This window comes from Lycorma delicatula, chromosome 8 (genome assembly GCF_047948215.1).
Source record: "Lycorma delicatula isolate Av1 chromosome 8, ASM4794821v1, whole genome shotgun sequence".
Taxonomy (NCBI): Eukaryota; Metazoa; Arthropoda; class Insecta; order Hemiptera; family Fulgoridae; genus Lycorma; species Lycorma delicatula.
In genome coordinates, this window is record NC_134462.1 from 24,158,422 (window position 1) to 24,185,654 (window position 27,233).

Sequence of the window (27,233 nt, forward strand, 5' to 3'; positions counted from 1 at the left end):
AGCATAACCAAAGCACCTGTGGAATAGAACTACTGGAAATATGTCAATACACCAGGCACACAAATGCTACCACTGGCCTGCAAGATGAATAAACGGAAGGATGAATAAACGTGCAACCTTCCCGCTGAACATGTTGACAAGCCATTTTAAGGTTAATGACTAGCTGAAATCGATACAGCTGAAATTACTAAAATTTTAATCAGCATTCTTTTTTTTTACCACAGGGTATAAAAAAACAATCTCTTCCTTTGCGATATCTAGATTTTACTCTTAATGACCAACTAGTCCTTACTCTTTTAACATAAAACTACAAATTATAAGCGGTAGATAAAGGACATTAAAACAACAGTTGATTATTATTTTGAGAAAGAGTTTACCTTTTTTAAAGAATGTCCTTAATCTATCAAATATGTTTTTAAGTTCGTCTGGCAAAAATTTTCCTGTAATTAGAAACCAATGATGTTTCACACAGAGATATAGATCATTGATCTTCCATGGAGGTTTCTTAACAGGTCTTTTCATCCATGTACTTCCATATTCTTTCTTGAATGATTCAACTAATACCTGAAATAAAGTAAGATATCATCAATTAGTTAATAATTCTGTAAAAAAACCATTCATATAATATTAATGACTTAAATTTAAATAAAAAAGTTTTTTATACGACAAACAGATACAACATATTCATAATTCAGTGATAATAGATAATTTATCGAACTGCATACTAGCAGCAGAATATAATTATTCATAAAAATTTGATTTTTCAGTTGCTGTTTTATTTTTTCCATCATGTTTAGTATTTTTACAGAGATTACAACTTTGTCACAAAATTTTAATTTATATTTATGAACATTTTAATTTACAAGCATAATTAAAAGAAAAAAAAATACATAGAAATATCTAATCCAATGTAAAATTCTGTCACTATTCTGCTGCTATTACAATATGTGGTAGACAGTGGAACCAACATGTTTAACATAATTTCAAATATAAATTTGAAAATATAAATAATACTTTATATTATACAGTATTATATTATACAATTCATATTATTATAAATTATATAGAAATGTACATACGTATATTATTTTACAAAAATTAATCTTTTTAAGATTCATATTATTCCTCTATATAATATAATTATATTTAAATTCGATTATAAACCACCTAGCACAGAATATTGAGATAAGAAATATCAACCAAAAATTCATAAATTAAACATCCCAATTCAACTTTTACTCAATTATTTTAAATCTGCCCCCTGTTATATTACATCCAAAGTAATAGGTAAAATTCTTGCGAATAAAATGAATTTACATAATGCATTTAATATAAAAAATGGTTACAAATTAGTAACTAAATTAAATAGCTTAAATGAAAATGAAAACACTAGAAAGGTTTGTTATGACATAACTAACATAAATTCTAACATATTACTACTGACCATACTATAAAAATAATAACAATTAACCAAGCAGATCCAAAATTTATTAAAAGTATCATCACTATTATAAGAAATATTATATGTCAATAAAACTACTATGAATCTAATAATAAATATTAAATACAAAAAAATAACTTACCAACAGCATTTTCACTAACAGCTATTATGTCAGAAATATATTTAGATTTTGAGTAAATTAGTACATAGCTCACTAACACAAATTTTTCATATGGGAGGTATTCCAGTTTAATTCAAAAAAATTTTCAAAAGTTTTATTGCATCACTATTTTTGATTATGATGATATTTGGTATATAACTTCCCAACTTGTAGAGGCCAAAAAGTATTTTTTATATTTAAAAAAAATGTTTTCTTGAGTAACAGACTATTTTCTAACTTTCCAATAGGTAAAAAAAGCAATTTTCATCACTTTTTCCATGAACTGTAGAAGCATGCTTATTTTACATCATACAGAGGTCAAAAAGGGCTTTTTGGAAAGAGTAAAGATGGAACTTCATTGTAGTGTACTCAAAATTCATTTAGTTACATAACCAAATCTTGTTAATGATTACTGAAGTTATGTTTACAAATTGTTTTTTTCTCATTTTTGGTTCAAAACAAATAATGAAAGGCAGAGTAACAGGCCTGTTTTTTACATTTTAACTCTTAGGTACTAGCAGAACTTACAAAAAAAATTTGATTGTTACAGAGTGTCCTTCATTGAAAAAATTACCAAAAAATTCTAAGATTTTGAAATATCTCATTTTTGGGGCCCAAAACCCACATGTGGTACAGTTGGAAAAAATCTGAAATGTTTACAGCAGTAAGTACGTTTTATGTAATTTAAAACCATATTAAATTTATTTTGTTACTCAAAGGGGTTGATGAGTAATGAAGGAATCAAAAATCACTAAAATCACTGTTCCTTCTGATCGTGAACAAGGTATCCAAAAATTCACATTATGTATTTTTTCAGATAATAATGTACACCTACTACACAAAATATTTTGATATGTTTATAATTAGATAGCTTATATTCTAGATAGTTTGTTACTTAAAAACTATGACTCACCCACACAAACTCATGTTTAAACATGAAAGTGAGTAGACATGCATGGACATGAATGTTTGCGTAATCCTAAATGTAAACATTGTAGAAGGCTCAGTAACTGTTTTGATTTCAATGTGATATGTTGTATTGTTGTTAGTGTTAATACTGTGGTTAGGTAATGTACACTTGTTTATAAAGTAATTATATTAACAGAGAACTTCTCTTTTATGCAATATTTTTTATTTTATTAATTAGAGAAATTTTTATTTTAGCTGTAGAGAAACTGAAATAAGACAAAGTGAGGTACAATTGGTATTTATATAATTTATACTTACTGTATTGTTATTGTAATGCTAATTTGCATTTTATGAAAATGGATTATGGGGTGTTCAATTGACATTCATACTGAAACAGTATGTCACAAATTGACTTACAATAGATCTTCAGTATTGCACGATATTTTAGAGTTTACTGAGTAGCAATTAATTTTGATATCTTTAAAAAGTAGATATACTGAAACAAAAAATATCTGTACTTTTCATAAAACCAAATATTTAGATAAATATTTTCATATTAATGGGAAAAGTTGCTCTGACCCATTTAGCTGTCACACTAAACCAGTTAAGAAATCTGTTCAAGAAATAAAATAAATTGACTATTTATTAATTATCAAATGACTTTAGTTGTCATTTTTGTAATCTGAAAAAATAAATATCAGTATTTTTGGATATGTTATTTATGGTTAGAAGGAATAGTGCTTTAAGCGGTTTTGTTGGCTTCATTACTCGTCAACCCCCTGAGTAACAAAATAAATTTTAAACGGTTTTAAAGTATATAAAAAGTACTTATATCTGTAAATATTTCAGATTTTTTCAACCTGTCCCACATGTGGTTTTTGGGCCCCAAATATGAGACATTTTCAAAATCTTAAGATCTGGCAGCCATTTCTTTTAATGGACACTTGGTAACAATCAAATTTTTGTTTATAAGTACTACTAGTACCTAAGAGTTAAAAGGTAAAAAACAGTCCTGTTACCTTAAGCTCTTCATTATTTATTTTGGGCCCAAAATTTATAAACGTAGCTTCAGTAAACATTACAAGATTTAGTTGTGTAACAAAATGAATTTCGAGAACACTAAGACGAAGTTCCATCTTTACTCTTTACAAAAAGCCCTTTTTGAACTCTGCATGATGTAAAGTAAGAATGCTACAGCTCACGGAAAAAGTTAACAAAAATGGCTGTTTTTTTTACCTGTTGGCGAGTTAGAAAATAGTCTATTACTCAAGAAAACATTTTTTTATAAATATAAAAAAATATTTTTTGGCCACTACAAGGTGGGAAGTTATACCAAATATGGTATAATAATCAGATGCACTGATTAAGATGGAATTAAGATGGATTAAGATGGAATACCTCAAGGACATTGTATGTTGATGATATTCTCTTTATACGGAATATTCTGGAACGTATTAACTGAACTTCAACAACTGATTTAGGACACCAAAATGAGCAAAAAAGTTCATATCGATATAAGTCCTATTTTGCTTTGTTTTCCTCTTAAATAACAAAAAAGATTATTTCTCAAGAAGAGGTAAACATACTTTAATTAAATTTGGCAACTCTAGTGTTTTGTTCTTCAAAATAAAAAAATTTTGAAAATGTCACCTTCAAAAATTTCAAAATGGCAGCCTCTTAATTCTTTAATATTATATGTTGTAATTATTTGTCAACAGATTTTTACAAATGAGGTATCACTTTGTTGAAAATAAATGCTTAATAAATTTTGTAAAAGTAAAAAACTGATCAAACAAATAATTACAAGATACTGAAGATTAGGAAATTCAGATGGGCACAAGTTGAATTTTTTTTAAAATTTTTTTGTTTTCAAAATTTTTTTATTTTTTAGAATACACTAGTCTTAGATTTGACAAATTTTATTAATGTAGGTTTACCCATTCCTGAGAAACAGTTTTTTTGTAGAAAATCAAAAAATGACGTCCAGAAGGAAAACAAAGCAAAATAGGACTTAGTCAATATGAACTTTTCTGCTAACTGTGGCATCCCAATAATAAACAATGAATACCTAATAATATTAAACATATTAAATTCATATAATGAGAATTTAAAATTCACATGTGAAATGGATAATAGAATGCTCAATTACTTATAAGTCAATATCGAAATAAACAAGGGCATTCAAATTGAAATATCAGTATATAGCAAACCTCATCTAATAATGTAACAATTCACAAAACATCAAATCTCCCTTGTTCTCATAAAATTAACACTTATACAAATACGATTAATACAGAATGATTCAAAGAAATGGGAAATTTTAAAAATTAAATAATGTTAATGAAAAATTTTTTTAGAAAATGAATATTATTTCATCTAATTGTACAAATGTTGCCATTTTAGGATGCATACATTTTAGTTTATTTTTTAAAGATGACATCTTCCAGGTGACCTCCTCTTCTACATAAACAATCACAAAGTCTCTTCGTTAAATTGTTCATGGTTTGACGTAACATCCCAATTCGAATTTCTGCAATTGCTTATCGGATCTTTGCCTTCAGTTCTTCCGTTGTAGCAGGTCTACTGTGGAATACTTTGCTTTTAAGGTGACCCCACAAAAAGTAATCGCAAGCTGAGAGATCAGGCGATCTGGGAGGCCATCTAATGTCACAATTTCGTGAAGTGACACGTTGTCCAAACAATCGGTGACAGCTGCCATCAATATTCGTGCAGTATGTGACGTTGCTCCGTCTTGTTGAATCCAGGCTGTGTTAAGAATTGGTGGAAATCTCTTTTGTTGTTCCACAACAAAGGTTTCAAGCATGGCTACGTAACGAGCCGACGTCACTGTAATCGCAAGACCGTTGTCATCTTCAAAAAAATAAGGGCCTATAACACCGTAAGATGACATAGCACACCACACGGTCACTTTCTGGCTGTGCAACGGACGCTGGTGTAGCTGCGTAGGATTTTCTTGTGCCCAGTATCTGAAATTTTGCTTGTTAACAAATCCACTGAGGTGGAAATGCGCTTCGTTTGACATCCACAGTTCATGAACAAACTCTTCGTTATCATTTATCTCCTGAAGCATTACATTACAGAATTATGCTCGCACAACTGCATCGTTCGGTTTCAGTTCCTGGACGATCTGCAACTTGTATGGATGGAATTGCAAGTCCTTCACTAACATTCTTCGAACACTTGAACTATGCAATTGTAAAGATGCTGAGAGACGACTGATTGACCGATGTGGACTTTGTGTGACAGCATCTTGTAAAGCTTGAACATTCTGTGGTGTACGGACGGTTCGCTCACGGAGAAACCTGGAGGTTTCTTTTTCATTGCCGAACCAGTTTCCTCAAAATTAGATATCCATGTTTTAATTGCATGTGCTGATGGAACAAGGTCGTGCCATCCCAGATTAAAATGACGGCGAAATTCTCTACACGCTCCCTCCACACTGTCATTGTTTTTGTAAAACGCTTTAATAGCAAATGCACGTTGCGCACCACTCCAAGGATCCATGCAAACTAAATGGCACGTTAGGTTATAGAACCTGGCACCACTTATCAAGTGGTACCAATCGCCCACAGCTACCAACACAACTTTCACAATTTCCCATTTCTTTGAATCATCCTGTACATCAAGTGCATATATAACAACAACGAAAAGTTAAATAATGAAATATAAAAATCTTAAAACATGTAACAGTTGAAAATAAATACGATCCTACTTAATAATATTTATGGAAAAAAACAACTATCAAAATATAATAACAAAGTACTATATAGGTCCTTTAAAACTAATTTCTTGAACACTATAGAAATTATGAAAATAATAAATTAGTTTTATCTAATATGGCAGACCATCAAATAAACAATAAACGTTTTATTTCTAACATTAAAATAAATTACAAATTAATATTACAAAATTAAATATATTAGAAAACTATTACATACATAAATACAAACAAAATTTCAATTTGATAAACCATCAGTCAGTCAGTGTTTGAAGGAGACAGTCATAAGAACTGCAATAGATAGTAGAACTCATATAAATTAATTAGCAATTTTCATTATTTTAGTAACTTTATCTTTAAATTTTTATTATACAATAACAGAATTATTTCAATTATGACTTAGGATGAGAGATCCCATGAAAGTACTTTCATGAGAAATAAGGTTTTATTCTTATCTCAATATTCTGAACTAGGTGGTTTATTTAATAGAATTGAAATATATACATATCATACATATGTAGTGTTTCATTTTAATTGTCCCAGGCAATTTTCTCATAAACTATGCACAATACAAAAAATGACCTAAAAAAAGTTACTCAGATTGGAGGGAGACACCCTCATGGATCCTGGATTTGACCATTGTTTCAAGGTTAACAATTTTTCCCCAAAATGATCTATTTTTGACACCACCAATGCAAAATAGCAGAACATTTTACACTGGAATATGTAGTCACACATATGACCTTGGACATTTTTAAAGATCATATGGCTAACCCTCAGACATAGCGTTATAAAAGTTACATGTATTTGAAGGTCATACAATATTCCTGGAATATTTATATTCCAGGCCATTTATCTCGCACACTATAACTTTAAACACATAAAAATTATTAAATATCTCTGGTGGTTAACTGTATGACCTTCAAAAAAGGTTCAAGCCATATATTTTGACTACATATTCCAATGTAAACTTTTCTGCTCTTTTCATTGGAGGGGTCAAAAATAGGTCATACCATTTGAAAAGTTGTGTTAATCTTGAAATAAGGTCAAGTTCAAGGTCACTATGAGATGTATGTCCCCCTCCAATCTGAATAACTTTTATTTAGGTAATTTTTTTGTATTGTGCGTTAGTTTGCAAGAAAATCACCTGGGGCGACTAAAATGAAACACCCTGAAAAAAGGTTCAAGGTGATATTGTGACCACGTTTTTCAATGTAAACTTTTCTGCTATTTTCATTGGTAGGGTCAAAAGTAGGTCATTCAATTTGAAAATAAAACATGTTAACCTTGAAATAAGTCAAGTTTAAGGTCAAATCCAAGGTCACCATGAGATGTCCCCCTTCAACCTGACCACCGTTCAGGTCATTTTTTGTACTGGGAGTATTTTACAAGAAAATCACCTCAGGGCAATTAAAATTAAATACCCTATATATATCGTGTGCTACAAGATGGCTAGGTTTAAGATTTTCCAGTCCAGACATAACATAACTGATTATAGTTGTTAATACCACACAGAAATTCAAAAAACTCTATAACAAAGGTAACTGAACAGGATTACTTGAGGATTGTTATCTACAGCACCAATGAAACTGATGTCAACTATATTCTCTACCTCAAAAATTTGTTTTAGGTTAGAGTAACTCAAGTGATGCATAGTGATGTGAGTGGATTGTACTCCATGAAATTAACAATTGCAGGAAAAAACTAAATAACAAACTACTTCAAAAATGTAAGCTCCTGGTCTCATATGAGTCAAAAGAAGTTTACCTTGATAACAATAAAATGTTCACCGACTAATAAATCCAAGTATTTATATAATCTGTTAAGAAAGACCAGTAAAGCAATTCTTGACACTTTAAATTTAACAGACTCACAAATTTAAATAACAATCCCAAAATTTGAATGCTACATTCCAGCTCATAGATCAGGCACCAAAAAAATAGTGAAGAAATTTTAAGAAACAAGTTTTGCAACACCACTGCTAACTAAACAGAAAGAAAATATTATTTTTACTAAAAAATATAATTAAACAACTGTATTATGTTAACAAACCTTGAAATACTTATGAAAATGACAAACTAATCCGAAAAACGAATGGACAAACTATAAGAATTTTAGTCGAACGAAAAATAAGGAGAACATAAGCCCAATTAGAATAAAAGAGAAGAAAATGTTTTAAATGTAGTCATTTAGTTATTCAATCAGATAACAGATTCATAAACCATAAAGAAAATTATGCAAATAAGCAGTTAAAGAGAGATAAAAATCACAGATCATGATGGTGACCTGAACTTTCACATACTAAGTGATGAAAAAACAGCTAACCGATTCGGTTAATTTATTTATTCATAACACCCTAGAAAAACTCGAGCCTCAAGCACCCTAAAAAATGAATAATGCTAGTTTACAACTTTTAATAACAATGGATAGTCAAGAATCACTGCTGCTAAAATATTCACTACAAGACTTTGTATTAAAAAAAAGTTTTTCTTTTCATTATTAATACCAAATGCCAAAATGTTTATCTGCTTTTATCATAAAAGTAATATACTTTATTAATAAAACATACGTGATATAATTAATTTTTACTAGTAGCTTTTCTTTCTTTATACTGAAATTATATGTACTGAATAATTCCTAATGAATTCAAAAAGGTAAAGTCTAGTAATTCACATCGGGATTATACACCACCTAGGCCAGAGTTCTTATGCTCGAGAGTATTAATATTTTAAAACTAGTAATTACACAATTTTTTCAGTTAATTACAAATCCTCAGAAGGTAAGTCCAGAATAAATGATAGTTAACTGCATATGCGGCAACTAGTTCTGTTGTAGTAATTATAATCGTAAAAGGAATCCTACACAGAAATCAATACACTACTACCTTACAGTATTACTAGCACTAATGCGATTCTCTTATGCAATGTTACCCAAACAAATCATGTACTGAATTAAATAAAAACGTATGTTTTTATGTTACTGTCAACTACAGTAACTAAACACACAGTAGGAACTGATAAAGACTGAGGAATAAAGTTGTTAGAAAGCAAAACACTATACGCTATGTGTATGTGTGGTACCTTTACAAACCTCATATACCCATAGTTGTTAGTATTTTTATTACTATCTGTAAATTGCACTAATGAAAACAGATTGTTTGAGCATGCTCTCAAGGGATTAAATAAAATTCCGTTATACATATAGAACTTTCAAGGAATCGATTAATGAGTGTCTGGGGGTCAGAAGCCCTTAAATGTAACCAAACCTCAAATTCGTAGCTGAGCACGAATTGTGGGTAAACTAGTATTATGTCTCCTGACTATCACACAATAAACAATATAAAAATAATAAGAAATACACTGTAACAGTATAAAATAAATATATACAAGAGTCAGTCAAGTATACACTGGACTTCTGTCTTCACAGCTCACACACAAACATTAGTGGGCTAGTGTAGAGGATTAATGGCAGTGATGAGGGGAGAATGTGGACGCTCCAACTGCCTTGGCATTCATGACTCTCATTAAGTAGCAGCAATGTCGCAACAAGAGGTCATAACATTGGTTGCGTAACATTTTATCATGAAGTTTCTCATGAATGAAGGCATCATCAAAACCTCTCAAATTTTGACTAGTTTGGGGATACAACATTGTCACACATCTAAGACTACAACTAGACCAACAAATCTAAAGAAGCGCTTCAAGCTGTAGAAAATTAGTCACGTCAGACATTCAAGAACATGATAATATTCAATCCATCCATGACCTCAGAGAAGACAATCGACACCTTACAATTGATGAAATTGTTTTGAAAATGCCCATTATCACTTAACACCCTTGGGTTTTGGAGTCTGTGCAAGGTGGATTCCAGGAACAAAAGTCATCAGAAAATCAGAGATGCGATTCTTCTTCATAACCACACCAGGCCTCACATAGCTGTTAGAGTAACAATGAAGTAGAGGACTTCATGTGCAATTGGCTTGTGACATCCACAAACGTTCAATGAAGAAGGGATCCCCACAAGCTCCTCAAACTTTGGGAAAGATGAGAAGAACTTCAGGGAGGCTAAGTAGAAAAGCAATAAATATGTTTTGTATTAGTATTCTGAACAAAAGTAGAGTTTATATTTGACTGATCCTTGTATATATTTTTATGTAATATAAATTTGATTACACTGCACAAAAATTTTGTGGTAAATGTCTGAAACTCCATCATCAAATCTTTATTTTGTCCTTCATCTAATGAAAATTGTCTGGCTGTAGTTGATCTCATATCTTCAAATAATGAAGATGATCCTGGTATACTTTTAACATCGATTTCATTCATTCTTCCTGATGGTGCTCTGTTATTTGAAACATTATGGATTGACACTGTCTCTACTGAAGTGAAATCTTGTATTCTTCCTGTCAAAATTGGCATTTTCTCTAATGAAGTGGAATCTTGCTTTCTTTCAGATAAAATTGGACTTACATTATCTGAAATAAAGAAGAAAATAATTTACTTTTTTATATTACAGTTTATGCTTCCATAATTATTTACTTCAATAAAATAATTTTATTTACCTACAGAAATTTTTTTCAAAAAATTAATTTTATTATATTTTAAAATACTTACTATATTTTTATCACTGCATTATTTTCTCATTCTTGTTTTGAGCACTTTCAATCCTAACTGCATAATTTTTTGACATAACAATCCCATTCATTATTTATTAAAATGTTAAAAAATTATATTATAATAGTAAAGAGAACAAACATTCTCTCAATTATGTTTAATTAAAATCTGATACCTAAACAGTGAGAGGGTATTCCATTTTAATTCTGCAAATGATCAGTGCATCACTATGTTTGATTTTAATATTATTTGGTATATGATAACTTCCCACGTTGTAGTGGCCAAAAAATAATTTTTTATTTAAAAAAAAATTTTTTCTTGAGTAATAGACTATTTTCTAACTTGCCAACAGGTAAAAAACAGCCATTTTCATCACTTTTTCCATGAGTTGTAACATTTTTACTTTACATCATACAGAGGTCAAAAAAGGCTTTTTGGAAAGAGTAAAGATCGAACTTCATCTTAGCATACTTAAAATTCATTTTGTTGCATATCCAAATCTTGTAATATCTAAAGTTATATTTACAAATTGTTTTTTTTCTTCAAATTTTGGCCCCAAATCAAATAATGAAGGGCTAACGATAACAGGCCTGTTTTTTACCTTTTAAACTAATAATTATAAATAAAAAAATTCACTGTTACAGTGTCCTTCATTAAAAAAAATGGCCGCCAAATCGTAAGATTTTGAAAATGTCTCATTTTTGGGGTCCAAAAATCACATGTGGGACAGGTCCAAAAATCTGAAATGTTTACAGCAATAAACACTTTCTATGTACTTTAAAACCATAAAAATGTTATTTTGTTACTCTAAGGGATTAACAAGTAATGAAGCCAACAAAACCGTTAAAAACACTGTTCCTTCTAACCGTAAACAACATATCCAAAAAAACTGATGTTATGCATTTTTTTAAGATTATAAAAATTACAACTAAAGTCATTAAAATTAATAAATTGATAATTAATAAATAGTCAATTACAAAATGATAAAACAGTCAATTACAGAATGTTAGATAAATAATTACAAAATTATTAACAATTCTAATACATTAACAAGTTGTTCAATTCACTTTTACCGTAATTTACTCCTGTTATGAATAAATCTTGCACTTTTTCATAACATACTAACAAACTCAGTGTTCCTGCCATTTTTTTATTGAGTAGAATTGCTAAGTCCTCGTTCATCTTTGGTGTACTATTGTGTCCTGTTCCAGTAGTTGATAGAAAAAGCTCTGAAAGTGTGAAAATCTTAAAAATATTTTCCCGTTGAACCCATGTTTGATTATCCCTCAATGATTTCTTTAATGAAGTACCAGGACCGTGCGGATGGAAAAAGTGTATTCGATATTCCTCTTCATCTTATGTATTTTGACTGCAGCAACTTTGCCTAACCTCCACTTGCCATCGTATACGCCGCAGACATAATTTTTACATTTTGGCTTTGGTAAACCTATACAGCAATCAGAAACACTAATGTCCTTGTGAACCAATACTAATGTAAATGTTTCTAATTCAGAGGTCACCTGGACTTTAAGAATACATTTCTGACTTGTTGGAACATAACTGTAAAAGATTCTTGTTTCTGGGACAGTTGTGATTATCTGATAACAAGAACTGAATATTCTTCAGTCTCTTGAACTTCTTCATTAGAGCAGAAAATAAATTTTATATTTTTAATATTGTCAACAATTGTAAATTTCAGGTGTAACAATTTGACTCTTGACTGTCCCTTGATGTCTTGCTTTGATCACAGTCCTTTTTACAGTTCCACCTATACAATCTCATGTTCCTTTTCCATGGTATGAGGCAAAAAAATTCCATTCAGTTGCATTTTCAAAATCTTCTTGATGGTAGCACAAATTTATGAATTTTTTGTTTTTATATTGGGCTGAGGAGCCATCAGAAAAATAAAAAAGTTGTTTAACTTGTGTAATAGTGGTTTTACTTTATTTATAACTTGCTTTTGGAAGCATAAGAACGATGTAGTATTGTGCTTCTAGTACTCGCACAATAATTTTGGCTTTGTAATTTTCCTTCTTTTTTAAAATATATGAAAAACGAATGTACTGTATCATAAGTGTTTGATATAACTGGACTTCAAACTGTATCACAAAAGGAAAGTTTTGAGAGAAATCTCCCATTACAATATGTTCACCGTTACAAGTTTTCGTTTTTAATGTTGTGGAAATTAGCTTGTTTCTTTGCAACAGAATGATGCCTTTTTATATTATTTAAATTTTCATCTAGTACTCCAAGTAAGTTGAGTAGTTAGTTCACAACAGTCATCAGAAACCCACTGTTTGAAATTTCAGAATCAAAATCATATCAGCTCTCTTGCAGTAATCAGAGCAATTCATTATGTCTGTACATTTTTCACACGGTGACAGCATGCATGTCTCATTTTATATTATCACACCATGGTTGAAAGAAGAATTTTATAATGAAATTTCATTTTTAAACAGATGAAACAGAGTGAGTACCTATCCAACCAGCCAGAGCACAAAATTTAGGTCTTAAATCAACAAATTTTAAAAAATTAATTTTTAAATTATGGTTTTCTTTGAAGGCTGTGTATAATTAATTCTTTTAAGTTATGTAAGATAAGCCTTTTTGGATACTAATTTTCTTCCTGTCAGCTTGTCTTACAAAGACACAATCCTTCTTGCCTGACATCATTTGACTGTGCTCATCATTCTGGTAAAAATCTTGTACACTTACAATAACATTTTCATCAATTACGTGACTGGGTTTCAAAATTTCACTTGTTTTAACTAACTGTTTGGATTGGCAGGCAAAATACTTACTAACACTAAACTCATTTTGAATTTTTTTAATGCTCCAGATGCTTGGAAATAAAACTTAAAATATTAATTTTATCCTGGGTGGCTTTTAACAATTAATTCTTCATATTCTCTACCTAAATCAGTATAATTTAATGGTACTAAACTGATTTCTTCTGTAGAAATATTTAAATCAAAGGAATCTTTTAATTTACTGACAACTGACTCAGCTAATTTTGTAATTTTATTTTTTTTTAATTTGTTCCTTTCCGCTGCTTGATAATTTTTGAACCTTAATGGGAGAAATGCCGAATGCTGAATAAGCTTTATTAACCAACTCGACTATAACACATTGAGGTTCAAATACATCTTGACATTCCAGTTCACTTTCTGTAACATCTAGTGGTTTTTGTATTTTGTACACTGTGTTTTGGCTGGAATTAATTTTAAATTTGGATTGCTTGTTGAAAGATATTTCTTGAACATATTTCTTAACTAGTTTAGTATGACAGCTAAATGAGTCAGAGCAACTTTTCCCATTAATATGAAAATATTTATCTAAATATTTGGTTTTATGAAAAGTACAGATATTTTTTGTTTCAGTATATCCACTTTTTAAAGATATCAAAATTAATTGCTACTCAGTAAACTCTAAAATATCGTGCAATACTGAAGATCTATTGTAAGTCAATTTGTGACATACTGTTTCAGTATGAATGTCAATTGAACACCCCATAATCCATTTTTATAAAATGCAAATTAGCATTACAATAACAATACAGTAAGTATAAATTATATAAATGCCAATTGTACCTCACTTTGTCTTATTTCAGTTTCTCTACAGCTAAAATAAAAATTTCTCTAATTAATAAAATAAAAAATATTGCATAAAAGAGAAGTTCTCTGTTAATATAATTACTTTATAAACAAGTGTACATTACCTAACCACAGTATTAACACTAACAACAATACAACATATCACATTGAAATCAAAACAGTTACTGAGCCTTCTACAATGTTTACATTTAGGATTACGCAAACATTCATGTCCATGCATGTCTACTCACTTTCATGTTTAAACATGAGTTTGTGTGGGTGAGTCATAGTTTTTAAGTAACAAACTATCTAGAATATAAGCTATCTAATTATAAACATATCAAAATATTTTGTGTAGTAGGTGTACATTATTATCTGAAAAAATACATAATGTGAATTTTTGGATACCTTGTTCACGATCAGAAGGAACAGTGATTTTAGTGATTTTTGATTCCTTCATTACTCATCAACCCCTTTGAGTAACAAAATAAATTTAATATGGTTTTAAATTACATAAAACGTACTTACTGCTGTAAACATTTCAGATTTTTTCCAACTGTACCACATGTGGGTTTTGGGCCCCAAAAGTGAGATATTTCAAAATCGTACAATTTGGTGATCATTTTTTTTAATGAAGGACACTTGGTAACAGTCAATTTTTTTGGCCTCTTACCCGAAGCCCTTCATTATTTATGTTGAGCCCAAAATTGGAAAAAAAATCAATTTGTAAACATAACCTTAGTAAACATTACAAGATTTGGTTATGTAACAAAATGAATTTTGAGTACACTAAGATGATGTTTCATCTTTACTCTTTCCAAAAAGGCCTTTTTGACCTTTGTATGATGTAAAGTAAGAATGCTACAGCTCATGGAAAAAGTGACAAAAATGAATGTTTTTACCTGTTGGTAAGTTAGAAAATAGTCTATTACTCAAGAAAACATTTTTTTGGGCACTACAAGGTGGGAAGTTATCATATACAAAATATCATCAATAAAAAAAATTGATGCAATAATTTTTTTTAAATTTGTTGTATTAAAATGAAACACCCTTCAGTTTTTTTTTCTAATATGACTGAGAGCACATTCGTACTCCTTGTGCTACTTTAAAATAGATATTAGTCTTTATATTCTTTCTATTGGCACCTGCAGCCCAATATCTGATTACAGTCACTTATGACAGATGAATTTTACAGAAGTGTAATTACATAATTTTTAATAAATAATGGTATAGATCTGTTCTCTACTGAAGCTGAAGTACTATGAAAGGACTCAAAACAATTAAAAAAAACACTGCATATGATATGCCTAACTTAGGTTTGCTTATATTTAGGTTTTTAGTAATGCAATAAGCAGATAGGGTTTTAGTAAGCATTTGAAAATATTTATCAACTTAATCTTCAAGAGGATATACTTTAATAAGACTATCTTAAATATAATACAGCATGTATAGATCATGACAATTAAGTTCCTGAATGGAGAGCATTAAAAAACACTATCATCTGGCTGGAAGTATCAAAGAAAAAATAGAAAAATCTTTATCAGTGGAGCATTACAAGGTAAAAATTTTCATTAAAAAGAGAAGTAGTTATTGAGTAAATTAAAACAAAACAATGTGACTATTGTAAAGATAATCTTAAAAATATTAAAATCAATACAAAGTAAAAGAATTTTAAAGGTGTTAGTTGACACATATTTGAATATGTACTAAGTGCACCTAAATGAAGCAAGCAAAAAATGTAGGCTTTTCAATAACTGTCTTTCAGGAGCAATTAGAACAATAACCTAATGTTATCAGTTTTTTCTTTTATATTACTTCTTAAAATTAAAATTTAATTTTTTAGTCCAATGAGCACTTTTAAATAATTACTAAAGATGTCTCAAGTGCAAGGGCATCAAATGCTCTCATTTACCATCTCTTTTAGCTACTTAGTAATTTTTTTTAATGGACTATAAGTTATATCTTCATTTAAAATTATTTTCTAGTTTTTCAAATCACATCCAAATTACACAGTAAATATGTAGTGTACCAAGATTAGTTCAACTAAGAACAAGTAATATTATTGATTTCTTACCACAGTGAATGTTAGAAGATACACTTTCTTTATAAACATCTGATGAATTATTTACTGTACCACAGGGAATGTTAGAAGATACAGTTTCTTTGTAAACATCTGACTTATTTATTGAAGTGTTACCAGTAGTTAAACCGAGCTGATTACACAGAAGTTCAACAGTAAGTGCTGAAATACCATTAGCACTGGCCTTTGACACAAGATTCTTATCATTACTGCACAAAGCCTGAAAAAATGTATAATATATAAAATACATTAGTGAGCAAAATCCTAAGACTTGCCACTGAAATGTCTACACTATATATCCAAAATCACACATCCCATTAGACACAACAAAACTATGCGGTATACTATTTCATAAAATAGATTCTTTTTTCTACACAAGACATGTAAATTTAACATTAGAAACAAAATTACTCAGCAGAGATCAGAATTAAAATTCCTAGTAAACAATCATATTCTTTTCCGTGGCAGAAATGACGTCCTAATGTTACTATACATACAAGGTTTCTCGTTAAAAAATTATTCACTTTTGATGAAGTTACCACAGAAAAAGGAATCACACCATAAGTTTAAAAAAATCTAGTAGCATCATATTATGTGTACTAGAGTTATCCAGAAAATAACTTATGTTTCACTGATTTTTACGAAGCAGTAGGAGCAGCAGCCCCGGTCTTAGTGATTATTGCTACTCAATGTGGTCGGTGCACTATGTGAAGAACTGGGATGCGTCTTGTTTTTTACAAGTGTTTAGAAATGTACGTCACAGTAAAAAAATCCCATCAGTTCCGAAGCGAGATCAGTTATAAGATTTCTTTTGGCAAAAAATACAAACCACAGCTTTATTGGAAACTTAATTGCAGGAATAAATGTAATGAATGAAAGTCAGCGAGGTGATTTGTATGATATTTAAAAATGGCCATTCAAATGTTCATGATGAAACATGTGGTGTTCTGATGACATCCTGACCCCATAGGGTAAAACACCCTCCTTTTTTTTTTTGAGTGGGGTGAAAAACGCTTGCACGTTATCAGCGCCCAGAGTAAAATAAATAAAAGAGAAAAAGGAATAACAGATAACAAAACTTCATGATAAAAAAAAACTAAAAAAGTAAACAAACAGCTGAATAACATTAAAAAAACTATAAAATTTAAAAATAAAAACCAAAACTTACAACTAATAAATTTTGAATTTTTGTCTATTCACCCAAACTGGCACTGCTTATAGCATAATTGCTTAGCTGCTTAGCAGATACCCTTACACAGGATATTCATAGTCTTAAAGTTAAGACCCCAATGAGGGTTGATCACATGTCGAATACCAAAAAGGCACTACAGACCTTCTGCATGATGCATTGAAGGTGCTTCTTAAACTGCATTTTCTCATCTAGAAACACCCCAAGGTACTTTTGAACATACTTTATTCACTGGCTTGCCATCGAAACACAGACTCCAAATAGCCTTAAGAAGCATCTTCGTGGTCTTGTTCAGGCTGAACATCATCATGTTGAAAACCCCACAGTTTGAGTATCTTGTAAGCCTGAGTGACTCTTTGAGCCACTAAGGCTTGCCTCTGTGAGAATCCTTTGGCCAGCAGGAGCCCATTGTCAGCATAAGCCACTATGCGACACCCGCTGGGCAACCTCAGCTGCAGAAGAAACTCCACCACTCACAACAAATGACCCAACATGCTGCCCTGGGGACAACCCTTGGACAACATCTTGCCTACCTCATGGCTGCCCTCGCAGAGCAGCACATCTCGATCACTGAAGTAACTTTGCATGATCTGCAATTCACTCACAGTGCATTCTCTTCTTTGCAGTTGATAAATGGCCGAGGGCCACCACGGATTATTAAACCAGAAATGACCAGGAAGATTCCCAGGTCATATTTTATCTCACTAGTTGTTACCACACTCATCACACAGAGTATGGCATCCTCAGGGCCTTTTCCAACCCATACTGATTCTCCATCAATAAGCCACAAGAGGTTAACCTCCCATTTATACAAAGGTACAGAACTTTTTCAAAAACCTTACCAATAATAACTGGTAGTAGCGTCAAGGGCCTATACAACAAACTAACAGTGGGATCCTTGTTGCCACCTTTAAACAATAATTTTATAATTCCCTTCTTTCAACAAACCAAGCATTTGCCAAACAATAATTTATTGAAAATGCATGTGATAATTCTCATACTCATTCTAACCGAGTGAACAAGGAGCTCCCCACTCTTATACCATCAAAGCTTGCCCCTACCTAAATTACAGATACCTTGATACACCTCAGCCTCAGAAATCTCCAAGGATAATGCACCCCCATGAAAATGAGCAACCTCACACCATACCCGCAGATGGTATGCGGTCTCTCCAAATTCATCATCATCAGGCAGTATATCGTCAAGACTACTGTGTAAAATTTCAATTTATCTGAAATTACACCGCGCAGGGTCAAGAGAGTAGATAGAACATCTTTCCTAGTTTATGTCCCAAAACCATATACACAACTCCCCAGGGATCCTTGTTCTCTTGCTCATGCACAAAGGAACACCAGGCTTCTTTGCCGTATGAACCTTAAAAAAATACTGAGACCTGCAGCAATCCCTATATTCAGCTGCAAGGACTGTCCGCTGCTCAGGATCACCCTCATGCTGAGACGCTCTCCTTGAAGCGCCAGACAGCCTGATTCAAAGCTGAAAACTCCCTACACTACCATAGGGCAAGCCTTTCTTGACCTGAACTGTGAGGAATCGAGCACTCAGCGGCATCGATGAAAGCTGCTGACAAACTCTCTGCCTGGTCCTCCAAATCCAAAGACTCCAGACCCCCATCCAAAACTCAAAGTCTGCCCGAAAGGAAGTCCAACAAATTTGCTCCCGTCCGCATGCCTGTACAGCAAGTGACCCCATTGAACTGGGCGTTACCGATGTAACGTTCACTCGAACTACCAACAATCTCATAAACAATCAATCGACCAGGTACATTAAATACCTTTATATCATATTGAACTAAAAAGCACTCTATTAATTCACTACCATCAACAGTGAAATCACTATGCCACAATCAATGAATATGAATGACTTAGCATTCGCATCCACACCAATAAGAATTGGACTGGATCATAAAAGTTTATCCCAGATCTCAAGGTGACAATCAGCAGGGTCTCTATACCGAAAGTATGAACTTGCAACATACAGATGCAAGTTCTGAACATCCACATAGACAACATGATGTTTATTTGAAAACTGTCAAATGAAGACACATCTTTTCCCTTCTGTAAACAACAGCAGACGTGCTTTCAAAGCCACAATAGAATCTCTTCCAAACTGAGAAACCTGGCAGTTCATCAGACACAGACTGGCCTTGCCTTTTCTCTTTCAACATCTCAACATAACTGGCCAATAGCAAGCCACTTATACCTAACAAGATGGTTGCTAATGACAACAACCACTAAAACAAAAATTAATTATGATAAAATTAAAAATAAATGTCAGAAACCAAACAGACCAAAAAATAATACAAACAACAACAACAGAAGAAACCATAATTACACCCCCAGGAGAGTGGCTTTAAAGAAGTCAAACCACCCACCACCAAGCTAACCTAAATAATATAACAAAAACTCTGAATAAAAAACTAATAAAATCTAACCACAGTTAGCACTAATTAATAAACAAACTATACAGTAGCAATTGAATAATGTAATTTGAAAAACAAATTATCAGAGTCTACACGAACACAACCTTCCTCATTCAAGTTGCATGTTGAACTTCCTGTTCTGACTGACCATCCAGTAGCGAAAGTTGATGAAAATATTTGAATTAATCAGCACTATTACAAAACTTTCATTTCAGTTGCTGAAAAATTTATGTAGCCTTTTGCATGGTCATGATGAAAAGTTAGTTTGCCATAAATTTGTGCTCACAGGGTTCTAAAATGCAACTGAAAAACCAAATGGCAGAATTTTTTGAGAAAGGATACAAAAACTCATTCACAGTTATTACAAATGTCATAACTCATTTGACAACTTATGTAGAAGAGTGGTTTTTATGTAAGTTTTCAAATGAAAACAAAACATCTTACAAGATTAATTGCATGCTGATACATCGATTGATAGAATTAACTGACTGGCATTATATGAAGAATTTTCTTATAAAAACATCTATCCTAAAACTCTTACAAAAACACCCAAATCAGAAATTCTTTTTTAAAAATTACAAAAACATTAAAAATATATCTTGGGTGCACATACCCACACACAAATTGTTAAATTATATAAATTAACTATATTATTTTTATACTATGGCTGTTTAATTATTCAGATTAGAAAGTACAAAACATCCCTAAGTAAAATGTGTGTATACACTTTGCCTCCTTATATATGCAGAAGACATTTTTAAAGCTCATCTCCTTCTCAGTTTTGTTTGATAAATACTAGTCACATAGATGAAATATCTTAAGACATTGTCATAAAAAAACTGTACATGTGTGCATGCATTCACACATAAATAATTAACCACAATGTTGGTTAAGATCATCAAAACAAAGCTGGCAGAAGTCCAGAGATGAATAATTTTCCCTCTGAGCCCCCCATGGAACAGGTCCCTTGGCCCCAAGATAGAAGTTATATATGAAAAAAAAGCATAATCCCATGAGTTTGAGGCATGAGGCCAGCAATGGGGTGGATGGAGACAAGACACATACATGGGATCCTGTGTAAGGTGGGCTTATCCCACATGTTGCAGAGGGGGAGGGGGTTTAGTGGTAGGTCTGTAAGGAAGAGAATCCCACTACCATGAGGTTCAAGGCACATGGCACCTACAATTAATTATTGTAGGTTTAATTAATTATTGTAGGTTATTGTAGGGTTTACCCTATGAAAAATATAGACAAAATGATTAACACAAATTAAAAAATAAAATAAAAGAATCAAATATTAACTATAAATTGAATAACATAATTTCACTCATTTTTTTAAGGAATATTTTTCTATACTTTTTTCTTTCAGCAATTCAAATTTAAATCATGGAAGAATCTTTACAGCAAGATGTATATTTTAGCCCTTTGTCAGGATAACTTACATATAAATGGACAGTTGTCTACTTCGTTTTGCATCTAGCAACAACCTCAACCTCATTAGGTACATTTTTAATTAAATTATTTATGCTACTTGTTGCTGGGATATACTGGCATTCAAAAAGTATTTGACACGTTTCTTGTAAGGACCCATAATCCAAATAAGCTTCCACTTATAGCAACCCTTCCCTTCATCAAATAAGGCATTTTAAAAAATTAAACTATACTGCACTGAAGCATTAACAGTTGACAACATTGAAGCATACACAGTCAATAGTGGCGCTAGTAGTAACAGTGTGAAAGGTGATCAAGTAATTGCAGTTTGAATTGGCACAAACCTATTTTTAAGTTGCCCATTCTATATAAATCATATACTCCAATTTTTCACAGCAGCTGAAATTAGTTAATTTCTGAGCAATTCACTACATAATAGGCAACCTAATAGGCATGTAAACTTGTTGCTCTTGAGCATTTAATGCCTATTATGCTAATGGGCATTGGTAAACTTGAACTTTACCAATTTCTAAAGTATTTAATACCACACCATTTAAACTACTATAATTACAAATAACAAATGTGCTAATTATCAAACTACATAGACCATCATAAAGAACAGATTATTTAATAGTTTACTTACAACTTCTTGCCTTTGGGCAGCCAGCTGTAAACAACAACAGATTATGGCATCATCAGGTACTTCACACATTATATAATTTTCTCTCATAGAATGTTGCTTTGCAGACTGACCGACTAGTCGTGGATTTTTACTTACAAAAAAATTAAAAATATAATTAACTGCACTCCTTGACTTTTTACCTAATACACCAGGCTTTGTTTTTAGTTTATCCAATTCTTGCATAACTTGCCAAGGAACAACAATAATGATACTACGTCCATCTAATAATAAAAAATAACATTAAATAATGGTATTACAAAGAATCACTATATTAAAAACTAAATGTAAAAATATTCTCAAAATTTTTAATGGTATTAACCTACTAAAACTATTCTAACATAGACAATCAAGCCTACTACAAGGCAACTATAATTTAAACTCACAACTTAGCCTGAATAAACAACACCTGTTTGGATATATACGACTTCCTTTTTCATGAGGTACAGGGGCCTTACCTTAATAACCTCCAAAAACTGATTTTTTTTTTAATAAGTTACCCAAAAATTCAAAACTTTTCAAAAAATATAACCCATTTAGTAACTTGTTGAGGAGACTCATCTTGAAAGCTTTCAACAATAAATACATCCATTCTGTTTTGATCTGAAAGTATATTTTAAAACTAACAACACTACTGGTTTGTTAAATGTTATACCAAGAAATAGAAAATATCATGTTTCCATTTAATTTTCCACTACTGACATTTACTCTGTTTGAAACTGAGTAAATGTTTTCTCTTTGGACTACTGCTTCCTAATAACAATGTATAAAAGATTAAAAAGTTGTGTTTGAGGTTATATGTCTTGGTTGATAACAAAATCGCATAAACTAACAATTTATTCATTTCAGTAAAAATATATTTGATCTAAACACAGTTCACTAGAAAAAAATCTAATCAATGGATTAGATTTTTTTTATATAATCTTTATATAATGGATTGAAAACCTGTTTATTGTTATGAATTTCATGTAATTTGTTTACTTGAAAAGAAATTGCTTAAACTTAAAAATTGCTTAAAAAGGTTATTTGCTAATAGAATTCTAACTGTGGTACATCAATTCATGGAACTTCTTTAAATTTAAGAAACTATGTTCAGTATTAGCTTTTTTGCATATTTTCCACCAACATTGTTCTATAAACAGTAAAAAAAAACCATACTTATCTGCTCTAATAACCGAAATTTGAGAATGATATGAATTATGTCATCTATGGTTTAGACAATATTTTAAAACAGAAAAAATAAAAGATTGATTATGAATAAAAGAAACAATCATAACAAATTAAGGAAAGGTAAGCTGTAAAAAAGACTATACAGTTCAGTATTAATATAAGTAGGAATTAATATAGAAATATCACTGAACTTTTAAAAAAGGAACATACTTTCTTCAAAATTAGGCAAGGAGTGCACAAGTTAATGTAAAACAATATAAATGACGAGAATTACAAGTTTAAAGACAAGATGAGTTCTCAAGATTAGAAGAGTAATTTCAGTCCTAAAATAAGTTCTTATTCACAACTGATTAATACTTTCAAAAAAATTATGTCAGATTCTACAAACATGATATACAGATCTACATTAATAAAACTTACCTGGTAATGTAAATTCAGCAAGTTTTTTTATTAAATCCAAATTACCAATGAACACATTAGTATCAACAACTAAAAATGCATTATCACAAGTTGAAGTTGCACACTCATCAACAGAGATCTCCATTTCAACAATATCCATATCAATTTCACTAGCAGATGATGCTAACTCCTTTCGAACTTCTCCAATCTGGGAAAAAATAAATAAAAAATGAATTCTTACATAATTTCTACACAAACATTAAAACAGCTTTACCATCAAACTTTATTCGGCACACTATGAAAAACTCATGAAACTCTATGAAAAAGTAGTTTCAATTTCATCAATTATTATTATTAAAAATAACATACTTAAAAAACAAACTGGACATATTTAAATGAGAAAAGAATTAACAAAAGCGGCCTCAACATTTCATAAGGGTAATTAATTTCTTGAATCATATGGTAGGTTAATAGAGATGAATCACGAATCGTCATAAAAACACAAAGTAAAGGGCCCTTCAATGGAGTAGTTATTCAGTACCTATTCAAAACCACATAAAATCCAGCACATTCTGAACATACAATATCCAGGAAAGAATTAGCCCAATATTCTTTACAAAAATAAATTTAGCTCATTATTGTGTAATTAGAGTTAACCAAGAACAAAATTAATAATGCTTAACCAACAAGACTGTATGACCATGCATATATCCAAATAGTTCATAAAGTTATGGCAGAGGTTTTCGGAGATTAAATCCAACTTAAGCTCACAAGATTTTTACTTCTCGGATTATGCAAAAAGTAATGTTTATGGAAGAGCCTCCAAGCAATTCAAACTGCTATTCATGATTTCATGAATAACAACTTTGAACTTGTGAGAGTTTTTGAGAACAAGAAGAAACACATGTAGATGTATTTGGATGTTCAAGGGAACCATTTCCAACAACTGCAGGAAGAAAAGTCATTGTTACATACTATACTAGTGCAAGAGTATATACTACAATGTTACTTTTTGAACTCATGTGGTACATAAAATATAAATAGTAAATGATGAATATCATAAGATTTAAAATTTACTGTTTATATCAGAAAGATTTACTGTGTGCCATACAAAATAAGATGCAAGTTTAATATTATAAAGAAAACTGACAGACTAACAAAAAACAACTTACATCTCTCAATATTTCACACTGAGGTAAAGACACTTCCCAATCCATTTCTTCATATTCTAAACTATCAGTTTTTGCTTGAGGTGGAGAAGGAAAAGCCGGCAGTAGAACTTTGGTCGTTTTAATTTGCTGATAATGTTGATCATCTATTATCTTTGAAGTACAAATTTCTAAATCATCATCAGAATAACTAGCAAGAGGAGAAAGAGCAGCTAATGCTGTAACAAATAAAAATAAAATATTTTAATTTATAATTTTTTACAGCACAGAGGTTAAAGTCATTCATGAATGAAAAACACAGTAAACATTTCCTTAACTAGCAATAAGCAGAGTACAAAATAAAAGTTAGCTACTAAACATACTGTAAGAATGGCTAACAATGTTACATTTGATCAGACTACAAATGAACTAAGAAGTTAAAATACAAGGGTAAATCAAATATAAACAGGATTTAATTTTTTTAAAATATTTTATTGGAAAATAAAAGGAAATTACTTTATTTTTCTACATAGTTCCCAGCTTTAGAAATGCATTTTTCCCAGCGAGTAGGAAGGTTTTCTATCGCAGCATCGTAGAATGAAGCTGGTTGCATCAGAAGCCCATTGCACAAGAATCCTTCCATGCCGTCATCTTCAAATCATTGCCCTCCTAGAGCTTCTTTAAACAGCCCAAACAAACGAAAATCGCAGGGCAATAGATTTGGGCTGTGGGGAGGATGATCAAGTTAAGTCCAGTACATTTCTTCTAGTTTTGAGACCGTTAGAGCTGCAATATGGGGGCCTTGCATTGTCGTGGAGGATGGCCTCTCAAATTGGTTGGTCTCACTTTTGCAGTGATATGCAGCCCTCACCTAGTTCAACAGCTTGCAGTAGTAAGCAGCATTGATTGTGTGGCTAGGCAGCAAAATGCCTAACCAGTCGGAAAAAACCAGTTGAAAGAACCTTGCCAGCTGACAGTAGAGTCTTAACTTTCACTGCGGCTGCTTCCCTTTCCTCCGCCACTCCATACTGGTTTTTTTTGACAGGGGAATGTAGTGGTAGGTCCACATTTCATCACAGGTGACAATCCAACTCAAAAATACCTTCTTTCACAAACCTTGCTGTAAGCCTCTGGCAGACCTCAGTCTCAAGCTTCTGATCTGCGATCAAAAGACGAGGGACCCATCTGGCACAAACTTTACAAAACTGTAGGTCTTTTGTGATGATCGCTTGACAGCTCCTGTAACTTATTCCAACCTGTTCTGTAATTTCAGAAACTCTCACCCATCAATCAATTTCAAGAATGTCTCGAACTGCGCTAATGTTTTCGTCTGTAATGCTGGTCCAAGAACGGCGATCATGTTCCTGATTTTCCACTCATTCTCAGCCTTCCTTGAACTATTTATGCCAGGAAAACACACGAGTCCTTGACAATGTTCGGTCCTCGAACTATGCAGTCAATTTACAGAAATTTTCCATCACTTGCTTCACGAGCAAGACATTTTATAATTATGCATGCACAGTGGAGCGGCCACCTGTTGCTCCAACATCATGAGCGTTACTGATGAATTGGTTGAGAGTGTGGAATGGCCAGCTCTCCTCACTCCTAATGACCCCTCTACTAGCATACTACCTAAGCATACTAGAAACACGGGCCCAGTCCTACCAACCGTAGATGCTCAGGAAGAAAAATCTCATTTATATTTGATTTACCCTTGTATAATATTATTGATGACGTTCATTATATTGTAAATGTAACATAAATATTGAATTAAAAAATTTCACGGAAAAATATGATTTATTTCATCATATAATAAATTTCTCAGATATTCATTAAAAAAAAAACAAATTAAAATTAAAATAAACCAGTAATTTTATTTAATGCTTAGTACAAATATTTTATGAAATTCAATGTTTTCCTCCAGTTATTTAACACACAGTTAAAATAAATGATACCAAATTGGTACAAAAGACCAACCTCCATGATGAGTTGTAACATCGCTGTCTTCCACCTGGAAACCAAAAATAAGTACAGGATCCAGTCTAAGTACTGGCATTTCCCTGACACTGCAAAATTCATTACTTGCCCAAAAACATATACACATAAGAGACTAACATGATTAGTGTTAGCCAGAAGTTAATTTCTGAATAAATAATTAGATTATTCTTTATAAGTTTTTAATGTGTACAAAAATTTTTTTAATGTGCAAAAAAGTACCCATAGTTGATTAATTAAAATTAAT

At 31.4% G+C, this 27,233-nt stretch overlaps 1 protein-coding gene across 4 annotated transcripts in view; it reads right to left on the reverse strand.

Annotated features, from left to right (window-relative positions):
- Swt1 (Swt1 RNA endoribonuclease) overlaps nt 1–27,233 on the reverse strand; it is a 151,753-nt gene that overhangs the window by 89,319 nt on the left and 35,201 nt on the right. For all 4 annotated transcript variants that reach the window (XR_012757478.1, XM_075373866.1, XM_075373865.1 and 1 more), the window contains 6 exons: nt 25,016–25,230; nt 23,865–24,051; nt 22,239–22,498; nt 16,530–16,755; nt 10,422–10,723; nt 378–564 (listed from right to left, as the gene is read on the reverse strand). Coding sequence is in view for 3 of the 4 variants with exons in the window: in XM_075373866.1 (XP_075229981.1) it covers nt 378–564; nt 10,422–10,723; nt 16,530–16,755; nt 22,239–22,498; nt 23,865–24,051; nt 25,016–25,230 (1,377 nt within the window). In the remaining variant the exon portion in view is untranslated. The remainder of the gene's footprint in view (nt 1–377; nt 565–10,421; nt 10,724–16,529; nt 16,756–22,238; nt 22,499–23,864; nt 24,052–25,015; nt 25,231–27,233) is intronic.